The following is a 22733-nucleotide window of genomic DNA, read 5'->3' as shown; positions in this document are numbered from 1 at the left end:
CTTCTGAAAAACTATCTATTAATTTTTATTTTCATTAACTACCACTTCTATCTAGGCCACCACTGTTTTCGGAGAGAATTGGTTTTCAATTCCATCTGCCCACATTTATTTAATCTGCTTCAAAGACTTCTTTCTCTCCACACTCGGTAGTCTAACTTTTGAATGGTTAAAAAGACCACCCACAGTTTGACATCAGGCCCTCCTGTACTCAGTCCCCAGTCTCAGCAAAAATGTTTCCTCCTTGACTCTCTTAGAGTTTTTCCTTTTTCTTGGGTTTTTGGATAGTCCTTTTGGCTAGAAAGTTCGTTCCTCCCATCTTTAATTAGCAAACTCTTCCTCAGCCAGTCAACCACTTATTGTCCTACCATGTGACAGGCACGGTGACAAGTGCTAAGGTGACAGAGAGAAAAATACATAGAGCTTTTCACCTCACACAACGAGTGCTCTAGTTCAGGTAAAGTTATCACTCAAATTTAAGTACTAGTCAAAGAGCTCTAAAAATCAAGGTGGTTTTTTTTTTTTTTTTTTTTTTTTTTTTGAAGAACTTTCCACACTTGAACTAACCTGGCAGATCGGGGAAACTTTCCTGAGTAAGTGATGGCTGTCCAATCACCACAGCAGAACTAAGATATCTGGGGATGAATACAGCTAGTCTGTAGGAAGGGTAATTACCAGCATAGGTAGAAAGAGATGCACACGAAAATCCACATGGCAAAAAGGAACGTGGAAAATCAGGGAACCAGATGAAAATCAGTATGGCTAGAGGTAAAGAGCAGCAAGGGAAAGGAGCGAGATGAAGCCAGACAGATGGGTACAGGCCGGTGAGAGGCAGGTGTCTATCCTTCTTGCCTATAACAAAAATGAATGGAGGAGCATGGGCGTGGGGTAATAATGTGTTCTTATTCTGGTTGAGAAAGCTCACTGTGCCCATGTGACCGTCAGAAGAGGGGGGGGGAGAGAAGAAGACACAAGCTAGAAACTGTTACAGTCTTCTGGGCTGAGATAATTTTCATACAACTTAAAATGGTGATAGAAATAGAAAAAAATATAATGTATTGCAGAGATGATTGTGGTAACCTTGATCAGACAGGGCAGGGCTTTGTATGGTGAAAGGGGAAAATGTTGACAGGTGTTGGATTTGCAACTGAACCATTCTCAGAGATGAGGAATCTGGGAGGTCTGGCGAGAAATAGAAATAGCTTTGGCTGCAGATAGACTAAGTTGGAAGTGCATTTCAGATGTGCAAAATGAGATGCTGTCAGGACTGAGAATATTTTCTAGACCTTAGAAGAGAACTGGACAGGGATACAAGTTTGTGAAATATTTGTGTATGTGAAGCCACGGTCATGACTGAATCAACAGGGAATGTATTATATTGAAAAGGTGGAGGAGTTACAAACTAAGCCTCAGGGAAAGTCCTGGGCTGTAGAGTCTTAAAAGTACTTAGAGCTCCCTCAAAGGACCTAGGTCCAGTTCCCAGCATGCACTTTGTGACTCACAACCTCTGTAACACCAGTCCAGGGTATCTCTCCTGGCCACTGAAGGCCCCAGACAAGCACATGGTGCACTTACATGCATGCAGGCCAACGAGGATTGGGCATACAATAAAGCTATAAAATTCACATTTAATGTAGAGTAATTTAACAGAAGGAAAAGAAAGAGTGGTCAAAGTGGTGGGAGGGGAGGAGAGAAAGGGTGCTCAGATCAGCCAGCATGCTGTATCAGGACATCAGTAATGAAACTGGAGAACTGGAGAGATGGCTCAGTAGTCAAGAGCCCTTTTCTATAGGACCTGTGCTCAATTGCAAGCACCCACATGGCAACTCACAGCTCTCTGTAACTCCGCTTTCAAGGGATTTGGTACCCTCTTCTGGTGTCCATAGGCTCTGTACACTCATAGTGCACAGACAGACAGATGTTCACACAAAATCCTCAAAAACATAAAATAAAATAAAGACCATATATTTAAGGATAATTAAGGTGTGTTGGCAGAAGAACAATACAAAGTAAGGATGAGGCCGTGAATATTCACCACGTAAGAGTTTGCCTTGGAGAGGAGAGCCAAAGAGTGATGGTTGTGAAATCACTGAAAACATTTTTATTGCACATTGATGAACATCATGTGAACATTTCAGCTATGAAAGAATGGCTTAACAGAAAGCTGAGTATACAAGAGCCTATCCAAGGATGACTAGTTATACATGAGCAATCCTTGTAAAGGCAAGAAATAATCCCTATGCACCCATGGCGTTCCTATCCCTGCCTTTGTAATTGTTGTGAGCCTTCTCCTTTAACAGCTGAGCCTCCGCTCCAACTCCTGACCTCTGTAATTGTGCCCATCGCTGCAGATGCTCTTGAAATAGCTTGGTTGCCCACCAGGCTGGACTCACAAGGACATGCATTACCTCTGCCTCGTTTACTGCTGTATCTCTGCAAAGTGCTGAAATGGGTGACATGGATAAGTGTCATTTTTTTAACAACTTGTAAATTTCAAATAAATTGATTAGAGGTATACTGAATAAAGCAGATAATACAGAAGCTTTATAATACTGGTTAATATGTGCATATGTGTACAAATATGTGTATACACATGAATGCATGCATACATATACCATGGCTATTAATTTCTGACGATAAAATTTTTAGCATAAGTGCCATTGCTTTAAGCATAGGTATTTGGGCACTTAGATGAGAAAGCTTTAAAAGTGAGACAGCAATTGAAAACAACCCAAGAACGAAGACCTCTCCACTCATAGACGAGCAAGGCCGTGAGTCATCTTTGCACAGAGACTTTAACTGTGATAATATCAAGGAAACAAATGATGAAATCACAGCCTGTTAGGACAAGTGGGTATATCATTCACACTAATCCAGGTGTAACCCCAAATAACAGGACTTCTGCATCTATACCTGGATAATTTGATGACCTAACAAGTCAAAAAAAAAGTCAGAAAGTGGGGAGAAATATGAATATTTAAGACAATATCATGTGCCTTGAGGAAAATAAGTCCAGATAACAAAGAAGTAATCAAGCATTGATGGGAGAGGGGCACTTGGGGCCCCTCTCTTAATTGGGGAGCTACTTGCAATTGAAGACTCCTGGGGGCTGGAGAATGCTCTTTCTTCAGTAGTGTAGCCGCTGGTCAGTTCCCCGTGCTCCAGCACAGATCTCCTGCACCCACACTCATGTAAGCAATTCTCATTATTCTTTCAAGGGAAGAAGGGACATGAAGGTAGAACCAGGGGAAGAAGAGGTTCAAAGGAGCTAGAGGGTAATAAGAAAGGGTAGTTAGTGGATTATGAATATGGTTGTAATACATTCTATACACGTGTGAATTCCTCAAAGAATAATTGAAATATTTTGAAGGGAAATCAATTGCGTATTTCTTTCCTGACTTTCCTAGGGTTTTTTTGTGGCCTCAGATTTTTTTTACTTGTGAAAGGGGGATAAATATCCCTTAAAGGGGACTTTATAAGATTATGTGTATATAGCATATTATGTGAAAGCACCATGTGTAGCCTAATTTCACAGGATCCAGAGTACAGGGACGAAGCATGGAAACCTTGAGTTGGAATTATCATTTGTCCAAAGTGATGTGGATGTGTTAACCTGTTATGGAATTCTAAAGTTTGAGGAAAGATCCAGTCTGGAGATAAAGATTTAGGACTCACTTAAAGACACATACTATATGGCTATGGTTGTATCTCTTGGCATTGTATTTTGGTTGCGTGGAGATCAAAAGTGCATTACATAGTCTGAGGAGCAGAGCTCAGGCCTGGCATCAGAAGTGATCTTTATGAGCTGCAAATGAAACGCCCAGTCCTCCAAAAGCCAGCAGGGAGCCAGGAGCAGGTATGCAGAGTATAATTAATGTTTATAGTTGAATCGCGCCCCCAGTTTGCCTCATGGAGGAAGCATTTACAGGGAGTCAGGTCACGATGTTGTAACTGATGGGTAAAAATAATTGACTATTTGATGACATTAAGTTGGGGTATGTTTCATATTTTCTACATGGATGCTACTTAGTAGCTGCCACACTACCTCCCTAGCTTAGTTAAAACTAGACAAGGGAAATCGACTGCCAGTGATTTATGAACGAACAGAACAGGTCCTATCAAACTCCACACTCTAACAATTTAATTTCTATTAGTCTCCACAAGGGCTTCATCTTAAGGAAAAAAATTGTTTTTCCTAACTTTTTTTTAATAGATCTATTTTGGCTTGAGTAAGTCAGTGCCATGGAAACAGCCATCTCTAGATGTACTCTTACATGTCGTAGTTACTATGTCTAGCCCTCAAACTTGTCATCATCTTCAACACAAACGCCCTGTTCCTCCTCTGGTCCCCTCGGACCCTGGTGCATTGGTCAGCTTTCCATTGCTGTGAAATTAACAGTCTAAAAGTAGGAAACGGTTGTCCATCACAGTTCCAAAGGGTCCAGTCCACGGTCACCTGGCCAGACAGCTCTCATGAGGAAGCAAGCAGAACTAGAAAATTCTCATCTTATAGGGACTGGAAGGAAGAGAGAGGGAAGGGGCTGGGGATGAAGTATACCCTTCAAAAGCTTTCCCAGGGGGCTGGAGAGATGGCTCAGCAGTTAAGAGCAATGGCTGCTTTGCCAGTGATCCTGGGTTCAATTTCCAGCACCCACATGGTGGCTCAAAACCGTTGGTAATGAGATCAGGTGCTTTCTTCTAGCTTGCAGGCAGAACACTGTATACATAAAAAAAATCTTAGAGAGAGAAAGAGAGAGAGAGAGAGAGAGAGAGAGAGAGAGAGAGAAGAAGAAGAAGAAGAAGAAGAAGAAGAAGAAGAAGAAGAAGAAGAAGAAGAAGAAGAAGAAGAAGAAGAAGGTTGCCCAATCAACCTACTTACTCTAACTAGACTCCACATCTTATAACATCTTCAACTTCCCAGTAGCCAGTTGATTTAAGAATTGATCAGTGGGTGTGTCCATCCTCTCATTAGCTCAGAGTCCACGTGATTCGTTCCCTTCCCAGAGGCCTCAGCACAGGATACTGCTGCTTTGGGAACCGAGCCTTCAATCCATGGGCTGAGAGGGAAGCTTTTTGACAGAGATGTAATATGTGGTGGTCTCTGTTGTGCTTTGTCTCTCGGTTTGCCTACTTTGGTGTCTCATAAAGATGGAATCGTCAGAAACTGTCCTGTAATTTGACTTCTTTATTATGTTTTCAAGGTTCAGTATGTTGTGGTGTGTACTAAAGTTTTAGTCTTCCTTGTACAAATCAGCATTCCATTGTGTATTATATTCAGCCCTTTGCGTATTCATTCATTGTAGTAGCATTTCAATTGTATTTTAATAAAGACTGCCTGAAGATCTGAGAGTAAAACAGTCCCACTGCTCAGCCTTATGGACCAGGTTATGGTAACACACACCTTTAATCCCAGTAGCCACACTAATTGCCATAGAAATCAGGTGGAGCATGCCTTTAATCCCAGTGGTGTGTGCCTTTAATCCAAGCCCTAGAGAGGAATATAAAATGGGGGAAGATAGCTCTCAGGGATAGTCTCATTCTGAGATTCTGGGAGGCATGATTGCCATTTCAGACTGAGTTCAAGGTAAGAGCCAGTGGCTGACTGTTTTGCTTTTCAGATCTTCAGGTTGAACCCCAGTTTTTCTCTCTGAGTTTTTATTGATTATGCTTAAATTCACCTCTGAATGGACATGGGTTGGGCCATGGCTGTTCTGAGTGCTGGTGTATTGATGTGCTTCAGCCTCAACTTTTAAATATTCTGGAGATGAAACCAGAAGTCTAAACCACAAAATTTTGAGGCTATAAATGTCCCGTGCATGCTTACAGGCACGTGAATGTGTTTATGTATGTATGATTTGGGCTTTGTGTGTTTGTATTTCATTCATTTAAAAAGTGAAATTCTTTTAGCAGCACCGCCAGAGTGTTTTACCTCCATGGCCGCTGGGGCTTTACCCACACAGATAATACAAACTGTAGTGAAGGTCCACGCCTTCCCACCACCACTGAAGCCTTTGTATGGGTGTCTCCACATTCTTGGACACTGAAGTGTAGAAAGTAACCTTTCTTCCCAATGTAATAGTTATTTGTATTTTATTCATTCTCCCAAACTGGTTCTCTGTGGTAAAAGAGCAAACTCCAAATAATCCAGAAAACCACTACCAGCAGCCATGCCAGGGTGGAGGCAGCGAGGCTGGCATTGCAACTAAATTCTGGGAAGCAATGCTAGTTGGTGTTTTGCTGTTCCTGCCGAGCCAGACATGTCCGCCCCAGAAACAGGATGGTTATGAGGAAGCATGCGCAGATGTTCAGAAGGGAAGTGAGTGCAGGATCTGCAGAGCTGAGAAGCAGGAAGCCTGCATCTGCGGGGTGATGGGGTGGCGGCCCCAGAGCACGCAGTTCCTGTCCCTGTCTCACTGAAAGGCGCTGTGGCAAGATACCTGGCATACACTCACTCGGCTTTATTACAGGCTGATTGCCTAACGCTACATTGTTCCATTGTATAAAGAAGAGATTAAAAGGATTGTATAACAGTATTAAATCACCCAGCAGTTTCTAATACCTGACCAAAACCTTTTAAGTGTCATTAAAGACGAGAAGACGCTGCCAGGAAGGAGGAGGCTAGGGAGACGTGTCACTCAGTGCAGTGTGGGGTCCTGACATGGTCTGTAGGACAGAGGAAGGACGTGGCAGAGGAAGGCAGCAGTGTTTGGTACTGACGGGCCCATGGTGACTTCTTTCTTGGAGTAACTGTCTTAGAATTCTACAAGATGTCAACAGGTTGAGGCTGGGCCGTACAAGAGCTCCTTGTCTTGGAGTAACTGTTCTAGAATTCTACAAGATGTTAAGAGGGTGAGGGTGGGCCATGCAGGAGCTCCTTGTTGGTGCGATGGGCTTCCCTTTGTAACACACCAGCTTTGACATCTACCATGGCCCTGACTCCATCCTTGTCTCCTCTCCGATCCCAATGCAGGGTGTGCTGGATACATCATGTCACCGGCATGTGGGTGTACCCTTTCCTGGAACACATTGGCTCAGGAGCCAGGATCATCTTCTTTGGGTCAACAACAATCCTAATGAATTTCCTGTACCTGCTGGGAGAAGTCCTGAACAGCTACATCTGGGATACACAGAGAAGTGAGTATCGCTGAGGGCACATGCACAAGAACAGCGCTGCCTAAGAGAGCCTTGGCAGAGGGAGGCGTCTGCGGCAGCCTCCTCTTCAGCCCTCCACCCAGGCTCTCCACGGAAGCTTCATTTTTTTTTATTACAGTATTAATTTAAGAGCTGCTGGCAGTGCTATCTGAAAGGTTTATTTCTCACTTGGTCTTATTAGGTAGTAAAACATCCAAACCTGAAAGATAAAAGAAGCGCGCTCATAAAATTATATAGAAAAAAAATACAGTGTTAACAGGGAAACAAAAGTGAAGCCAGCTATGATTAACAGAATTCTGCCAAAGTGAAAGGGCCCTAAATTAAATAGTAAGTTATTGAAAGAGCCTCATTAAAAGTCACCAGATCTCATTCTTCATGTCATCTCATGGATGCTGTCGTCTCAAAGGAATCTCATGGTCGTGAAGCCAGCACTGTAAACGGTCCAGGTGGCCGCCCTTTGCCAGAATGGAAGGTCGCAGAGAGATGCAGTCATGAAAGGCTATATTTCATTGCTGCTAAAGCTCCCTTAACCTTTGACTTGATTTCTCTTCTGTTTCTATTTATAGCAAAGCCTCCTTCTTGGCAAGACACACAATCTTATCTAAGCTGTGGCAACCCTGTCCAAAATCTATGTAAGAATACATAACCGCTGGAAGGTGGAAAGGCAAGGATTGGCCACGTAGTGATCTGAACCCTGCATGAAAACACACCCAGAGGCTGGTATGGGGGGTCAGAGAGATCCGGACATCTCCTTGGACACGGTCCGCTATTCTAGAGATGAACTGTAAATGGACTGTGATCCGCCAATGTTGAGCACCTGGTTGGAGGCAGTTGCTTTGCAGGAGCTCAGTCCTCTTGTCTAATAAAGTAGTGTTTGCATAGTCGTTGCATCCAATTGCTTTGTGCGTGCTTCTTCCGAGACGGTGTGTGTCAGCGCGTCAGCCAATGCTAGGTGGCCCCCTTTTTAATCCATTCTGACCATGGCTTGGAGAACCAGACAGTAATCTTCTCATGACGTTTCCTCCATTCAACAGAAGCAATAATCCTTCTCTTTTAAGTTTAGACTTATTTGGCGCCTTAAAAGTGTTCCTGAAATAAAATGCAAGACTGTTTCCTCGCCATCGTCAGAGAATGCCTGTAGTTGGGTTTAAACTAAGATGTGCAGTTCAGGAAAAAAAAATTCTGGCTTCCTCTATCCCCTGGATGTGCTCAATTCTGGCAGACATTTGACCATGACTCTGCTACTGCCTTGAGAAGATGCCTGAATGGCAGAAGAGGTAACTACCCAATCTAGACTAGAGAGTGTTGCTTACCAGCAGCATTGAATAAGGAGTTAAAGATGAAGGGTGACACTGAGCTTTCTGAACTGTTTGTGCGGCTTATCTGGTCTCTGTTTTCTTGCATGACAGGCATAAAAACCAGTCACCGATTTATAGCTTATTTCCGTTTAGAGATTAATTTTGTCTACAATTATTTAGTGGAGCCCCTAGGAGCTGATGTTTGTGACAAACCAGAATCTTCCCCCTGCTGGCCTTTCCACAACTGTGTGTGTGTGTTTGTGTGTGTGTGTGTGTGTGTGTGCGTGCGTGCATTTTAATATGTTTATCTGATGTTCATATGCCGCCTCTGCCACTGGTATTGCATTTTCATGCAACTATGCTCCTTCCTCTTTAATGCGTGTTCTGGGGATCAATCAGGAGCCCTCATTTTTGCAAGGCAAGTACTTTGCTGACTGATCCATTTCTCTAGTCCTTTATCCTAAATTTACATACCCAAAATATCATTCTGTCTACGTAGTGGGATTTTTTTCATGCACCAACACTTAAAAATTGGAAATTTTCATATTATAGTTGGACTTCCTCTCCTTACCAAGTACTTTAAGATCTGGTGACGCTGGTCCCACTGTTCCTTCTGCCAACATTGGATTTGAACTGAGTATCAGTTGCCACTTCTTTTAGTCGTCTGTCTAACTTCCCCTAATTCTCATCTGGTACTTAAGTCAGTCAGTTTCACAACTGAGTTTGAAACTGCAGATTATAAGCAGTGTAGGCGTGCATGCGTGTGTGTGTGTGTGTGTGTGTGTGTGCATGCTCACACACCTGAACATATGCTTGTATATATGCATGTATATGTTGACTACTATTTACACATACAGTACAAAATAAATAAAATTTCTTGCTACAAATCAGTTACTATAAAATTCCAGAGTGAGGAATACTGCATACAAGGTATAAAATGCCTTCCTGAATTCCTTAATGGTTTTCAATGACTCATATTTTCTGGGTTTATTCTACAACTTCAAGATGAAAAAAAAAATTGCAGACTATGACAGCTGGAGGTAGGGAGGTCCTAGAGATTATTTGAAACCATCCCCCACCATACAAAGGCAGCTGAGGCCTGTGAGTGACCTTCTGAAATAGTCACCAGCAAAGCCAGTGTCCTCCACCCAAGCTTCAGCCCCTTGTGACTTCTAATGAACTATCAGGATGTCTCAGTGTTTGAGAAACACAAAACAGGCCCAACTGCTAGGAAATACAAGCCATTAAAATAAATTAATGGTCAGGTATTTGCTCTTTTTTAAATAAAGTGGCTCTGTGAGAACTGTTTGTGTTCACACTGATAAAATACCACAAGCTGGGTATCTTAAACAATAGGAAGAGACTGTCTGACATATGGATGCCACAAGTTCAAAAGCAAGATGGTGTCGGGATTGGTTCCTCATGAAATCCCTAAGGGAAAGTCTACCACAGACCTAGCCTGGGCTGGAAGTTGTTCATCTTTATGCTCAGAGATGCGCCCCATGCATGTGATGTGATCTTCCTTTTTACCTCTTTTAGAATGACACCAATCATATTTGGCAACATTCACCCTAATGGTTTCATAATACCTTTGTGAAGACCTCAACCAATTCAAGTTATTTCTGAGACAGTGGGGATTAGGAATTCGACATTACAAATCTGGGACTCTATAGAATTCATCCTGTAAGAGTCCCTCTGCAATAAATGTCTTTGGCACATGTAAAATGTCTTCTCCTCCCTCATCCCAGTATCCCCAAAAAGCCATTATGACAAAGAAAGAAATAAAAAAAGGGAGGAAGGAAGGAAGGAAGGAAGGAAGGAAGGAAGGAAGGAAGGGGGGGGGGGGGGGGGGGGGGGGGGGGGGGGGGGGGGGGGGGGAGGGAGGGAGGGAGGGAGGGAGGGAGGGAGGGAGGAAAGAAAATCTCTTTTGAAGTATGATGTAAACCTACAAACCATCTGTGGGTAGGATATGATCATAATTCATCCCAAAGCAAAATTGTTCTTTGGGTTCATGCTAACCTCTAAGACTAGACAACAGGTTACCTCCTTCTAAAGCATGGTGGCTGAGAATGTACAGTCCCCTTACAAACAGGCAGAAAGGCTCATGGCTTGTTAGCAAATCTGAAAGCAAGCAGAGGAAATTTCCTTTAATTTAAAGGCTTGAGAATAATCCTCTTTGGCTAGATGCTGTAGCCCTGAGGCTCACAAGGAGGGGTTGGGCCCTATCTTCCAACCCCTGGAGAACAGAAGATCCGCCCTCCCCCAAATCCTGGACTGGGATCATGGCATGTGTGGAGGGAGGTGGGGTGGGAGGAGGTGCTCTTGTGTCCTTGGTCCTCCATTTCATGCTGTGGCTGAGCCCTTCATCCAGGATAGTACTTTCATTGGCTATAAAACTCTCAAAAACAATGCTGGTCTCTTCCTGCAACTCAAGGAGACCCACCCACACCATCAGAGAAGAGGGTCCTTTGGAAGGTTTTCCTGGATGACTGTGGCTCGTTCTGGTTTCTCCGGCGGCGATTGCTTGGATCCATGAGTCAGATGCCTAATTTCTTTAAGGAACAATTGTCTGGCCTCACCCTGAACATTCTCTCACGTTTTGAAGTACTGTGGGTCAGGACTTTGGCATAGGATTGTGCTGTTCAACTCATGACACCTGAAGCATGACTGTTCTTCAGCTAAGACTGCTCTAACTCCAGCAACCCTGACTAAGGCATCTGCTCTCACCAGAGTTGAAATTTGAGCCCAGAAACAACAGTGCTCAAGAGTGAAAGACAGGGAAAAGGGCAAAAAGAGTAGGAAAGAGGGGTCAGGGGAGGGAGTTAGACCCAGATCTCCATGTCCATTCTCGATAAGGCCCATCCAGGTTGCCTGGCCCCTAGCAGAAGCCGTGGGCTCTCACTTTCTGAGCGCTACTCCCTAGTGGAAGCCATCCCCCTGCTTGAGAATATGTGTGGATACCTCCCTCGGGGTCAGTCTTGGCCCTCTCTTCCACAGATATAGCCTGCCTCAACTTTCTGATGGGTTTCTGTCTGTCTGGTTTTTGGCTTGGTTTGGTTTAGTTTGGTTTTTGTGGAAATACATTCAGTTCTTTCATTATTAGCTGTGTTATTTTTGCCCTCTTCCCCATGGCTGCAAAACCAATATATGAGGAGCCATTTCTCTTCCAAGTCAGGGAAGCCCAGATCCTCCACCTCTGTCCTCTTTTGAAGAGTCCACCATTGCTGCCACATCAACCCATCAACAAAATGTTCTAGAGAGAAGAAACCAAAGAGATTTAAAAAAAAAAATGTTTTTTTCATCCCATCCACTCCCAGCATCTTTACTCTTGTGTAGAGAACACAGGACAGAGGTGGGGACTCGGGAGAGTGCTGTCTGAAGGGAGCCTGCATTGTTAACTGTCTTTGCCTTGGTTACATACCCAACAATGGAGACACAGTGTAGATGCTTCCTTTCAATCAGCTCCTCTCTCCTTGGTGTGATGTTTCCCTCACATGATCCGTGGGAAGTATTTTGGAAACTATTTTATATCTCAGCCAGTTCCTTGCCTGCGGAAATCGACCATTAGAGAGGATACCTGCTCAGAGCATTGACTCACATTGCGTTGCCTATTCTGGACTCCATGAAGCTAGCCAGGAGTGGAAGGTGGTGAAGGAAGGGGTTCCCTCATTATCTCTAGAATAATGCAACCCTCAAAGGTTGGGCTTTATGGCTGATCACTGTGGGAAACTATATGTTGTTTATTGCTTTTTCTGCTAGTCCTGTTTTCAGAGACTTCCCCTAAGTGCATTTATTAACAACAAAGATTAGCTGCGTATCCACCATAAAAATAGACACTATCAAACACTCGGGCTATAATTAGTAAAATCTCTTCCCTTAGAGGTCTACACATTTATAAAAGAATACTAACAGGACCAGATAGACAGTATTTCAAATTCCTTTGTTCATTATTGCGATTGAAACAAACACACAAGAAGCATTTAAGAATTTGGGGGAGGGGGGATTAGAAAAATGTTTATGTAGAAACAAAAGAAAAAAAGGAAGAAGCGGGTAGAATTTCTGCATTTAAGTATAACTTGCAAAAGTAGCATGGACAATTTCATCTCCAGGAAAACGAACCATCACCAACCATTCACTGCAGACAGCAGACAAAGCCTTCCTGATCCAGTAGATACATGTCCTTCAGGAAAAGCTGATCTGGATGGGTTGGCTCCTGCAGGCAGGACTTGAGTTTCAGCACGTATAAACGTGGGGCCAGAAATACAGTCATGGCTACAGTGATTTCTAGCATGCCTGCGGCTCTGGGTTTATGCCCTAGCGTGGGGTAAGGGGCAGGGTTTGTGTGTGTGTGTGTGTGTGTGTGTGTGTGTGTGTGTGTGTGTGTGTGAGTGTGTTATAAATAAGCAGAAACAGCTTCTGTGGCTAATTAGGGCTCCATGAGCTTTTTTTAAAATTAATAAATTTTAAAAAGAGCAGCTCTAAGGTGATTAGAAAACCAAAATCCAGGTCTTGAGAATGGACAGGGCTGAAGTGAAAAATAAATGAAGCTGTTTAAATGCATCAGCTGCGTGGCTCCTGCTGCTGGGGGCTGGTTAAGAAGCTGGAATTTCCTGCTGGAATTTCCATCATGCAAACCAATGAGTCAGGAGTAATCCTGCCCCAGGGTTCTACTCCCAAAAGCAGGAGAACCAGGCTGTGTCACAGAGATGTCAGGAAAGTGTGGGGAGAGAGGTCACTGAGGGCGTTTCTGGAAAAGGTTGTAAATTACTTTTCTTCTTAGCTAGGAGAAGTGGGGAGGAGAGGGAGAGGTGGACAGAAGTCAGCTATGGGAGCCAGAGATTCTACGAGCAGCCCCCATATAGCTCAGCATGTGACGCTCAAATAAAGCTTTTTGTCTTTCTAGGTATGGAAGAAGAGAAAGAGAAGCCTAAGGTAGAATGAGATCCAAGTCTAAAAGGGAAAGCAGGAAGGAGCTACCCTTGAATTCCTTTGGCCCTGGGCACCAGCAGTGAGGAGACAGAACTTCAAAGGGGCCATGGCATCAACCCTGTCTCCCTGACCCTGAGGGAAGACAACTTTTATATTCAAATATGTGCAAAATAGGATGCATTGCTTTTGAAAATCACTCACCCTTGTTGTTTGAAGTACTCTCTTCCAAGTTCATTCTTGGTGACATTTTCCCTCTTTTCTAGTTCTAAACTAAAGTTGATCATCGAATCTCCATTTCTGCAATAATAACTCCATTTACTGAAGAAAATCGACTGTGTTTCTTCTTAAGGAATATAATAAAGTTGCAGGGGGCAGATGTGGATCCAGATATTCATATTTAGTCTTAAATGTGGCTGGAGTAATGACTCTGGGGCACAATATGGACCCAAGAGGAGGCAGGAGAGGTGGCTCCTGTGGTGACAGCCATGGTTGCCTGGAATGAGCGCTATTAGTAATAAATAGGACCAGTTTAGTCGAAACCCTGAGTGTGCTTGAATCTCCCTATTTAATCTGTGAATAATTCCCATGTGCAAACATTACTGTTAATAAAGATCCACCAACCAAGCTTGATGTCTGCCTGGTCCATCTCAGTCTCAACCACGTGGTCCAAGTGTCTGTGCTTGTTTCTATTGAAGCAGACCTGTTGACTGTACTTCATTCATTCCTGTGACTTTCATATTTTAACAGTGCCATGTTGTCATCATTCTGGAAGGAACACTTTAAAATCTAACTTATAAACTCTTGACCATAATTATTTGAAAGGTAGAAAACAGTGTTATACCAATTATAAAATAATTACCTACTTAGTGTAAATATTGGCTGTTCATCCTAAAGTAGATCAAGTGATACCAAACCGTTTATTCTAAAAATAACTTAATTGGTGATACAACTTAGGAAGTGCTAGAAAATCCACCCCCCATGACACTTATGAATGTGTTCTCTTTTGCTCTATCTGCAGCCACCTCTTCATAAAGGAGCCTGATTATCCCCATTGACAACTAGAAAGGGCCCAGGACTCCCCAAAGAGAGAATGCTTTTATGAGGCTCCTGGTGATTTATTAATAGATATTCAAAGACACATGATTTAGGACTGAATATGTTCATACATACATTACAGAATGTATATCCAATTTTAAACAGTATTTTATTAAAAAGTTCAACCAGAAGGAAAAACTCAGTTAATAACTATACTCATTTTAAAAAATGTATTTACAAAGACTTTTGATGACTGTTTTGATGACTGACTATTTATTTAGCAGTTATAGGTCTATTTGACCAAAGAATGGATAAAGAAGATATAGTACATTTACACAATGAAAAAAAATAATATCTTGAAATCTACAAGTAAATGGATGGATCTAGAAAACATCATATTAAGTGAGGTGACCCAGACCCAGAAGACAAATATAATATGTACTCATTCATAAGCGGCTTTTAGACATAAAACAAAGAAAAAACAGCATACAATTTACAATCCCAGGGAACCTAGACAACAATGAGGACCCTAAGAGAGACATACAGGGATCTAATCTACATGGGAAGTAGAAAAAAAAAAAAAACAAGATCTCTTGAGTAAAATGGGACCATGGGGACCATGGGAGAGGGTTGAAGGGGAGGGGAGAGGAAGGGAGGGAAGTGGAGAAAAATATATAGCTTAATAAAAAAAAAAAAAAAAAGAAATCACAGAAAAAAAAATAAATGAATACATGCACTGATTTCTCAAAACAAAATCTAACAAGTATCATTATATATTTTAGAACTCCAAACATATCAATATTGATAACCATAAAATAGTTTAGTTTATGTACTGAAAGAAATATTTTTCAGAACAGTTTTCAAAGGAAAACACAAGTCTATTCTGTATATCAAAAAGTAGACACAAAGTGTCTTCATCCTGCAAGACTGCAAAGAGGACATCTGGAAGAAGCAGACCAAAAGAAACAAGGGATTCTGAAGTCCAGACCTACTTCCTTGATGGTGAACTCACTCATTTATAAGCCTCATCTCTAGAAGTATCCTTGGCAGAAATATGGATGGCCTGAGAAGCCTCACTATATTGGTTCTCTATCTTATAGATCATGCAAAAAAAATCTTCTGAAGCAGAAAAGCAAGGAGATACCACTTCCTTGGGCAAGCTCCTATAAATTTCCATTGTCAAAGATAGGAGGATCCTTAGTTGGTGGTTACCATCACAACTGCCTTTAACTCAGCCATTTGAACAAAGAACAAACAAAGTATGAATTGAATTATATTCCCTAAACTCCAGATATTGAAGTCTCGGTGTCTAGTCAGTCAGAGTGTGACTGTATTTGGAGATACACCTTTAAAGATTGGCTAAGTTAAAATAGGATCATTGAGAGGCCCATATTTCAACCTCACTGACAACTTTGTAATAAGTGGAAATTTGAAAACATCGGAGACTTGCACAGGAAAAACCATAGGAGGGCCAGCTACCTTGCAAGCTATGGAGAAAATCTAAACCTACTAACGGTCTCAGCCTTGAACTTCAGCCTCCAGAGCTGAGGATGCTAAATGTCCTTTGTTGAAGTCATCACTCTGTATTTTCTTATGCAATTCCTAGTAAACTACTTCTACCTGTGGACAAAATACTTACGGGTTTAGAAGAGAAAGAGGAGAAGGAAGAGGAGGAAGAGAAAGAAGAAGACAGCATTATGAATTTATTTAGATAATGACTGCACTTAATGGGAATTATTCCAGAAGATTCGTTTTGCCAGAGTAACCCAATACAAATGCTGGTATGTGGTACGAAGCTATTAAAATTTTCTTTAAGTATGCAATGCCAACAGTATTTTTAAGGTGATGATGACAATTGTGTCTCAGTATCAGTGGCCTTAATGGTACACTCCTCCATGGGGCATCAAGCTTTCATTACACTGATTATGACATACTCCTAGAAGGATACAGCAAGTGCCACATGCATGCAAATGGGTAATAGATAAATTGTCCCTTCAAAATTAAAATAATCAGACCATTCATGTCTATGAAATATCTAGGCCTCTAGTCATTAAATGATATATTTTAGTATACACCTTCTCAAGTAAAATTCTATGGTTTCTTTGTCCAGGCATTCTCACTAGGAAAGAGATATACTGCTTGGTGTGTCTTCCTGGATTTTGAAGGAAACACTGAGTGTGGGTTTCTTACCTGTTAATTTAGAGGAAATTTAAGAGCCTATAAACTAAAATATGAAGAGTAGTAATGATGACGATTTTCTGATTTATGACTTAAAACACACACACACAATCTGGACCAGTTATTTCTTACCACTAACAGCAATAAAACATCTCCCCCACTGAGTTCAACTTGTGTATACTTGGCTCGCAAACGTACAGGATTTTGGTAGAATACTCTTGTGCATGGGCCACTGATACCAGATCGGGTGACTTGTCGGCCGATGGCTACAACCCCTTGGAGACTGATGCACTTGCTTGTCCACTGACGGCTGCTGCCTATGAACTGTGACCTCCTGAGGCTGTGATTTTCCAAGTGACTGCTCAGTTTCATCCTACCGTTACCTGTCTTTTTACATAATGTGTGTGACTCTTATGCCTGCATGTATGTCCGCATATCACGTTTGTGACTTGTGTCTGCAGCGGCCAGAAGGTGTCAGAGCCCCTAGAATTGGAGATGCAGACAGCTATAAGCTTCTGTGTGGGTACTAGGAATGAAACCCAGGAACTTCTAGAAGAACAGCCAGTATTCCTAACGAGTCCATCTCTTTAACCCAAATATGTCCTTTTTAAAAATTGGAATATTTATTTTATAATTCTCTTACTCACCCATATGATATAATTAGAAGAATTTTCCAATATTTATCTGTACATTGCTTTATATTAAATTTAGTTAACATATAAAATAATGGGTTTCATTATGACATTTTCCTAAATACATGTCATGCACTCTGTTCATATATTTGCCCATCCCATTTACATTCCTTTACCTCTCCTCCCTTCATGCCTGACATTTTTATATTGGCTTTGCAACAACTTGACAGCTGGGTCCCTGCTGACCCAAGCTAAAAATACATCTCCTAGTATGACTTAGCAGAAATCACATATCCCTGCACAGATACAAGTGATGGAAACATAGAACCCACATCTTCATGGAGGAGCATCAGTGTGACATGGTAAAAAGAATATGTGTAATCAGGGGACAGTAGCATCAAGATTTGGACACAGCTGCACACATCTAAGGCAAGCTGGAAAATAAGTTGGAATTTAATATAATAGATAGTTATGGATGGAGGGGGCTGGAGCAGGAGGATCAAGTGGAGATGGCAAATGAAAAGGGAGATGAAGAAGGAGATACCAGGAAAGGCAGCTAACATTATGGGCCATTTGAGGGGTAGTATGAAAGCCTATGACAGTGGAAACTTCCATATATATATATATATATATGATCTAAATGAAATCACCAAATAATAGGGGAAGCAGAGCCCCACCTGGCCATCTCTTGTCACCAGATGAAGCATCCAGCACCAGGACTGGGTTACATCTCATTGAGTTAGTGGCCAAAGGGACCCCATGGGAACCCCCAAATGAGCCAGGCCATCACTAAGACTATAGGTTGCTCTCTATAAATTGAAGGCAAAGCTGCATTGCTGAAGAAAACTCAATGAACAGAGAGAAGTCAAACTCATGTCTACATGAAGCCCTGTGTAGCTTCATATTCTTACATCCTTGGTGCAGGAAGGTGCTCTGCTCTCTGCGAACAGCAAAACATTAAGCCAACCTTAAGAATGGTGTCCTGCCTGCAATATGTGTGAGGGTCATGACGGCAAAAGCTTGTGGCAGTGATCAACTAATATCAGATTTGGCTGAAGGCCCACTCCGTGAGACGGAAACCTTACTTGACACTCCTTTGATGACCGGGGTCCCAGGATAAAACCAAACACTACTGGTCTAAAAACAAAACAAAAAAAAATAGCAATAAAATGACTCTTATTGACCTTCTCCATAGATGAGTGCCTTGCTCAGTCGTCATCAGAGAGGCTTTTTCCTGCAGCAGTTGAGAACAAATAGCAAAGAGCCGCACAGCCAAACATGTACAGAGTGAGAGTCTTTGGAACACTCAGCCCTAACCAGAATATCTCCATCAAATCACTCCTCTCAGGGCTCAGGAAACTCTGCTGAAGAGGAGTGTCCTTTGCATTTATACTCTGGTTTCCAGCTTAGTAATTTTGTGGGATTCCTAGGTGTGCAAAGTAAGTGGGTGTCTGTTTCTTGTGCCTTTTCTTGCATTTTTCCTTCTGTTTGTTGGTTTTGTGCAATTCTGATGCGTTAGCTTTTGTTATATCATATCATATATTATTATACTTCATTATTATCTCACAGAAGCCTGTTGATTTTATAATGAGAGACAGAAAGGGAATGGGTCCAGATGGGAGGGCAAGTGGAGCTGGGAGGTGTAGAGGGAGGGAAAAACCATAATTAGGATATATTATGTAAGAAAAGAATCTATTTTTAAAAAAAGGAATAACAAAAATAAAAAGATAAAAAATTTAAGATAATTTAAAAAAGAATTAAACATTAAATTAATATGTGATAATTGGCATACACGATGTAATAGAAAATAGTGAGGGAAAGTCCCATTTGCAATAGTAATAACTTTATAATGAAAATTATGAAACAAATGCAAAGTAGGATTTTAAAAAGTGGAAACATCTGAGAAATCATGAGCACGCCAAGCCTCAAGTTGCTTTATAAATTCAGCATGAACTCAATAAAAGTATGAACCATGTTATTTGTTTATTAGTGAAATATGTACACTGGTATTAAGAAATGTCTCAGCGATTAGGAGCACTGGTTGCTTTTTCCAGAGGTCCTGGGTTTGATTATTAACACCCACATGGTGGCCCATGGGTTCCATCACAGTCTCTGGCCTCTCGAAACACGATCTACATCATGCAGAGGCATGCATGCAAGCAACACATCCATGCATAGAAATAAAAATAAAAGTTAAAAAATTACAAGCAAGAATTATTAAGCCAACTTCTGAGGAGAAAAACAAGTAGTGAAGTAAAAGAAGACTAATGCAACCAAAGAGTAAGATCCTGCTAACAAAGCAAGGTAGGGCTGTCTATAAATGCACAGATTTGAGGGGAAGCAAAATAGAAACATTGGTAATAAAAAAAAAAAACAAATACATGAAGAAACTTTAAATACAATAAAAGTTTACTTCAAGCCAGTGAGAAAAACATGGATTATTTGACAAGTATCATCAGGCCAACTAGAAAGCCGTCTGGATAAAAATAAGTTGAATCCACAAATATTCCTTTAATCTTGGTAAATTTTGAATTGATCAAGAACTTGACATTTAAGATAATGCATCAGAACAAATTTCATAATTTTTCTGAAGTAGAAAAGCCCTTCTTAATTGGGAGTGAGCTACAAAACTTTCAAAATAAGATGAACAAATTCTGCCATATAAAAAGAAAGAAAGAAAGAAAGGAAGGAAGGAAGGAAGGAAGGAAGGAAGGAAGGAAGGAAGGAAGGAAGGAAGGAAGGAAGGAAGGAAGAAAGAATTAAATCCAGTGCTGTGCCCAGCGTTCATAAGGGAGGTTTCTTACTGCACAGATAGTTATTAATACAGAAACACATAAGTGGCCAATGAGCTGAGGATAAGTGCTGAGAGAATACTAGGGACACTGGCTACTATCTTATTCAGAAAACAACACTTTCTGATTCAGTGGCTAAACTGACACCTACAAAACCAGAGCCCTGTGGACTTTGAGCTTGGAGCAGGTCGACCTTACAGTAAGACTCTCGCATTTGTGCATCATAGCTGCATGTCCTATGGCTTAGATTTGGTTTGATGTGTCCCGTTTTCTCTTAGAGGGTTATTTTAGCTTTGAGAACTAGATCCCCTGAACCTGAAGGACACTTTTTGTGACATGCACAACCTGTCTCTGCAGGTGTTCTAGATGCACCAAGACACGCCCACTCTGTAACAGGTGCTGGCCATCTAAAGGTGCCCAGGAGCAGAGAGCCCTGAGAATGAACCCACCTGCTGTGCTGCAGGGACTGAGAGGAGAACACACAACCGGCAATCGCTCCCTTTGCTCTGGAGACTCTTGCTTCCTTCAGGCTGTTTGGAAGGATGTTTATACCTTTGTGTGTGAAGACTAGCCAAGAAGCCACAATTCGGGAAAGAAAGAGCTTCTAGCTTCTCTCCTGGAAAGTAAAAATGAATTGTGATTAGTGAGAATTGATTTAAGAAAAAATCGGACCAAAGATGCAGAGCAAGAAAAAGTTATCTAGATTGTACCACTGACTTAACATACCCCTTCAAACAAAACATAGTAAAAAAAAAAAAAAAGTATTAGGATTACAAAACTAATTCTATAATAAAATTAATTTTCCACAGTCAAATAGCCTTTTCTTAAGAGGCTTTTAAAGATTTAATAAAACCAAAAGACACATGGAATTCTAGAAGAGTCCATTTCTTGAGAATATCATTTTTGTTTGTTTGTTTGTTTATTGTGGGTTTTGTTGCTTCCAGAAACAACCACATGTCATTTAGTGAAGGGTATAGGTGCTAAGAAATACCTCCTTCAGCCATTTCTTCACTGTGTATACATCAAAGTGTACTCTTCCTCAAGCGGCATGGTGGTGATCAATTACTAGACATGGCATTCTGACCAATAGAGGTATACTGGAGACAGATGTCTGAGGCTGCTCCTGACTCGACATGACAGACTGCTTTCTAAGAAAGCTTATTGGTAAGTAAAACGTGTTTAATCTTCGATAATATTTATAAAACATATACAAAATAATAAACTAGAGGTGGCCACTTGTTATCACTATCGAGTGACACAGGCTGTAGATACGTGGATGAGATACATCATTACAAAATGGACGGGTGGCTTACATGAGCTTCATCACAGATGTGAAGAATATACTATAACATAACTGCATTTATGGTGTTACAAAGCAAGAGGAATTTGTTCCTCAATGACAATCTCACAGAATCACCTTTGTATATGTGATCCTCCCATGGAGGACCAAAACACCTATCCCATATATAACTATAATTTCCAAATAATAAATTTTGAAAGGCTCAATAGAAGAACAAAGAGGTAACACTGAGGGAGAGGGTCCTGAAAAAGACAAGTACTTTTGTATAGTTGTGCTGTTATGATACATTTTATAATGGATTATAAAATGCAGTCATTGAAAGAGTATGGTGCGGGTAAATAATAGAGAGGAAAACCAATAAAAGTAGATAGAAAATACAGACACTGGCCTCCATACATTAAAATGTACTAAATAAATAAAGATGGCATTTTGAATTAATAAGGTTATAATAAAATATTCAATAAATGGTGTGGAAATAAGTGAAAAAAAAAACTATTTTATGAAAAGAAAAAAAGACCATTTTAACCACATGTAGATATACAGCACTTCAAAAGTGATTATGAGAAAACCAATAGCATGGGCACTAAGATCAAAAATTAATAAATGGAACCTCATGAAATTGGAAAGTTTCTGTAAGGCAAAGGAAACTGTCAATAAGATAAAATGTCAGTCTGCAGGATGGGAAGGGATCTTCACCAGCCCAACATGAGACAGAGGGCTGGTTTCTGAAATATAAAAAGAACTTAAAAAACTAGATGAGACCAAATCAAATAATCCATTAAAAATGGGGTGCAGATCTAAACAGAATTGTCATCAAAAGTTCAAATGGTCGAGAAAGACTTAAGGAGATGTTCAACATCCTTGGCCATGAGGGTTAGCATTAGGAAATCAAAATGACTCTGAGATTCCATCTTACATCTATCAGAATGACTAAAATAAAAAACACAAGTAAGAGCTCATGTTGGAGAGGATGTGGAGTAAGAGAAACACTCCTCCATTGCTGGTGGGAGTGCAAACTTGTACACCCACTTTGGAAGTCAGTAAAGTGGTTCCTCAGAAAACCGGGACTCAGCCTACCACAAGACCCAGAAATACCACTCTTGCACATATACCCAAAGGATGCTCAATCATGCCAAGGACATTTGCTCAACTATGTTTGTAGCAGCTTTATTTGTCATAGCCAGAACCTGGAAACAACCTAGATGTACCTCAACTGAAGAATGGATAAAGAAAATGTGGCACATTTACACAATGAATTATTACTCAGCTGTTAAAAACAAGGACACCAGGAAATTTGAAGGCAAATGTATAGACCTAGAAAAAACTTATCCTGAGTGAGGTAATCCAGACCCAGAAAGACAAACACGATATGCACTCACTCACTCATAAGTAGATATTAACTGTAAAGTAAAGAAAAACT

At 41.1% G+C, this 22733-nt stretch overlaps 1 protein-coding gene across 4 annotated transcripts in view; it reads left to right on the top strand.

Moving 5' to 3' along the window:
• Aig1 (androgen induced 1) overlaps window positions 1–14001 on the top strand; it is a 218531-nt gene extending 204530 nt beyond the window's left edge. For 3 of the 4 annotated variants that reach the window (XM_050122239.1, XM_050122241.1, XM_050122240.1), the window contains 2 exons: window positions 6968–7131; window positions 13351–14001. In XM_050122239.1, the coding sequence (XP_049978196.1) occupies window positions 6968–7131; window positions 13351–13388 (202 nt within the window). In that variant the 3' untranslated portion in view covers window positions 13389–14001. Of the gene's footprint in view, window positions 1–6967; window positions 7132–7715; window positions 8166–13350 lie in introns of those variants that run through there. The other variant, XM_050122238.1, reaches the window with a different exon arrangement.
• Window positions 14002–22733: the final 8732 nt, after the last annotated feature.

This window comes from Alexandromys fortis, unplaced genomic scaffold, assembly GCF_014885135.2.
Source record: "Alexandromys fortis isolate MF-2015 unplaced genomic scaffold, M_Fortis_MF-2015_v1.1 scaffold_215, whole genome shotgun sequence".
In the NCBI taxonomy this organism is placed as follows: domain Eukaryota; kingdom Metazoa; phylum Chordata; class Mammalia; order Rodentia; family Cricetidae; genus Alexandromys; species Alexandromys fortis.
The sequence above is the reverse complement of the archived record's forward strand: the minus strand, read 5'-3'. Positions and strand labels throughout refer to the sequence as shown.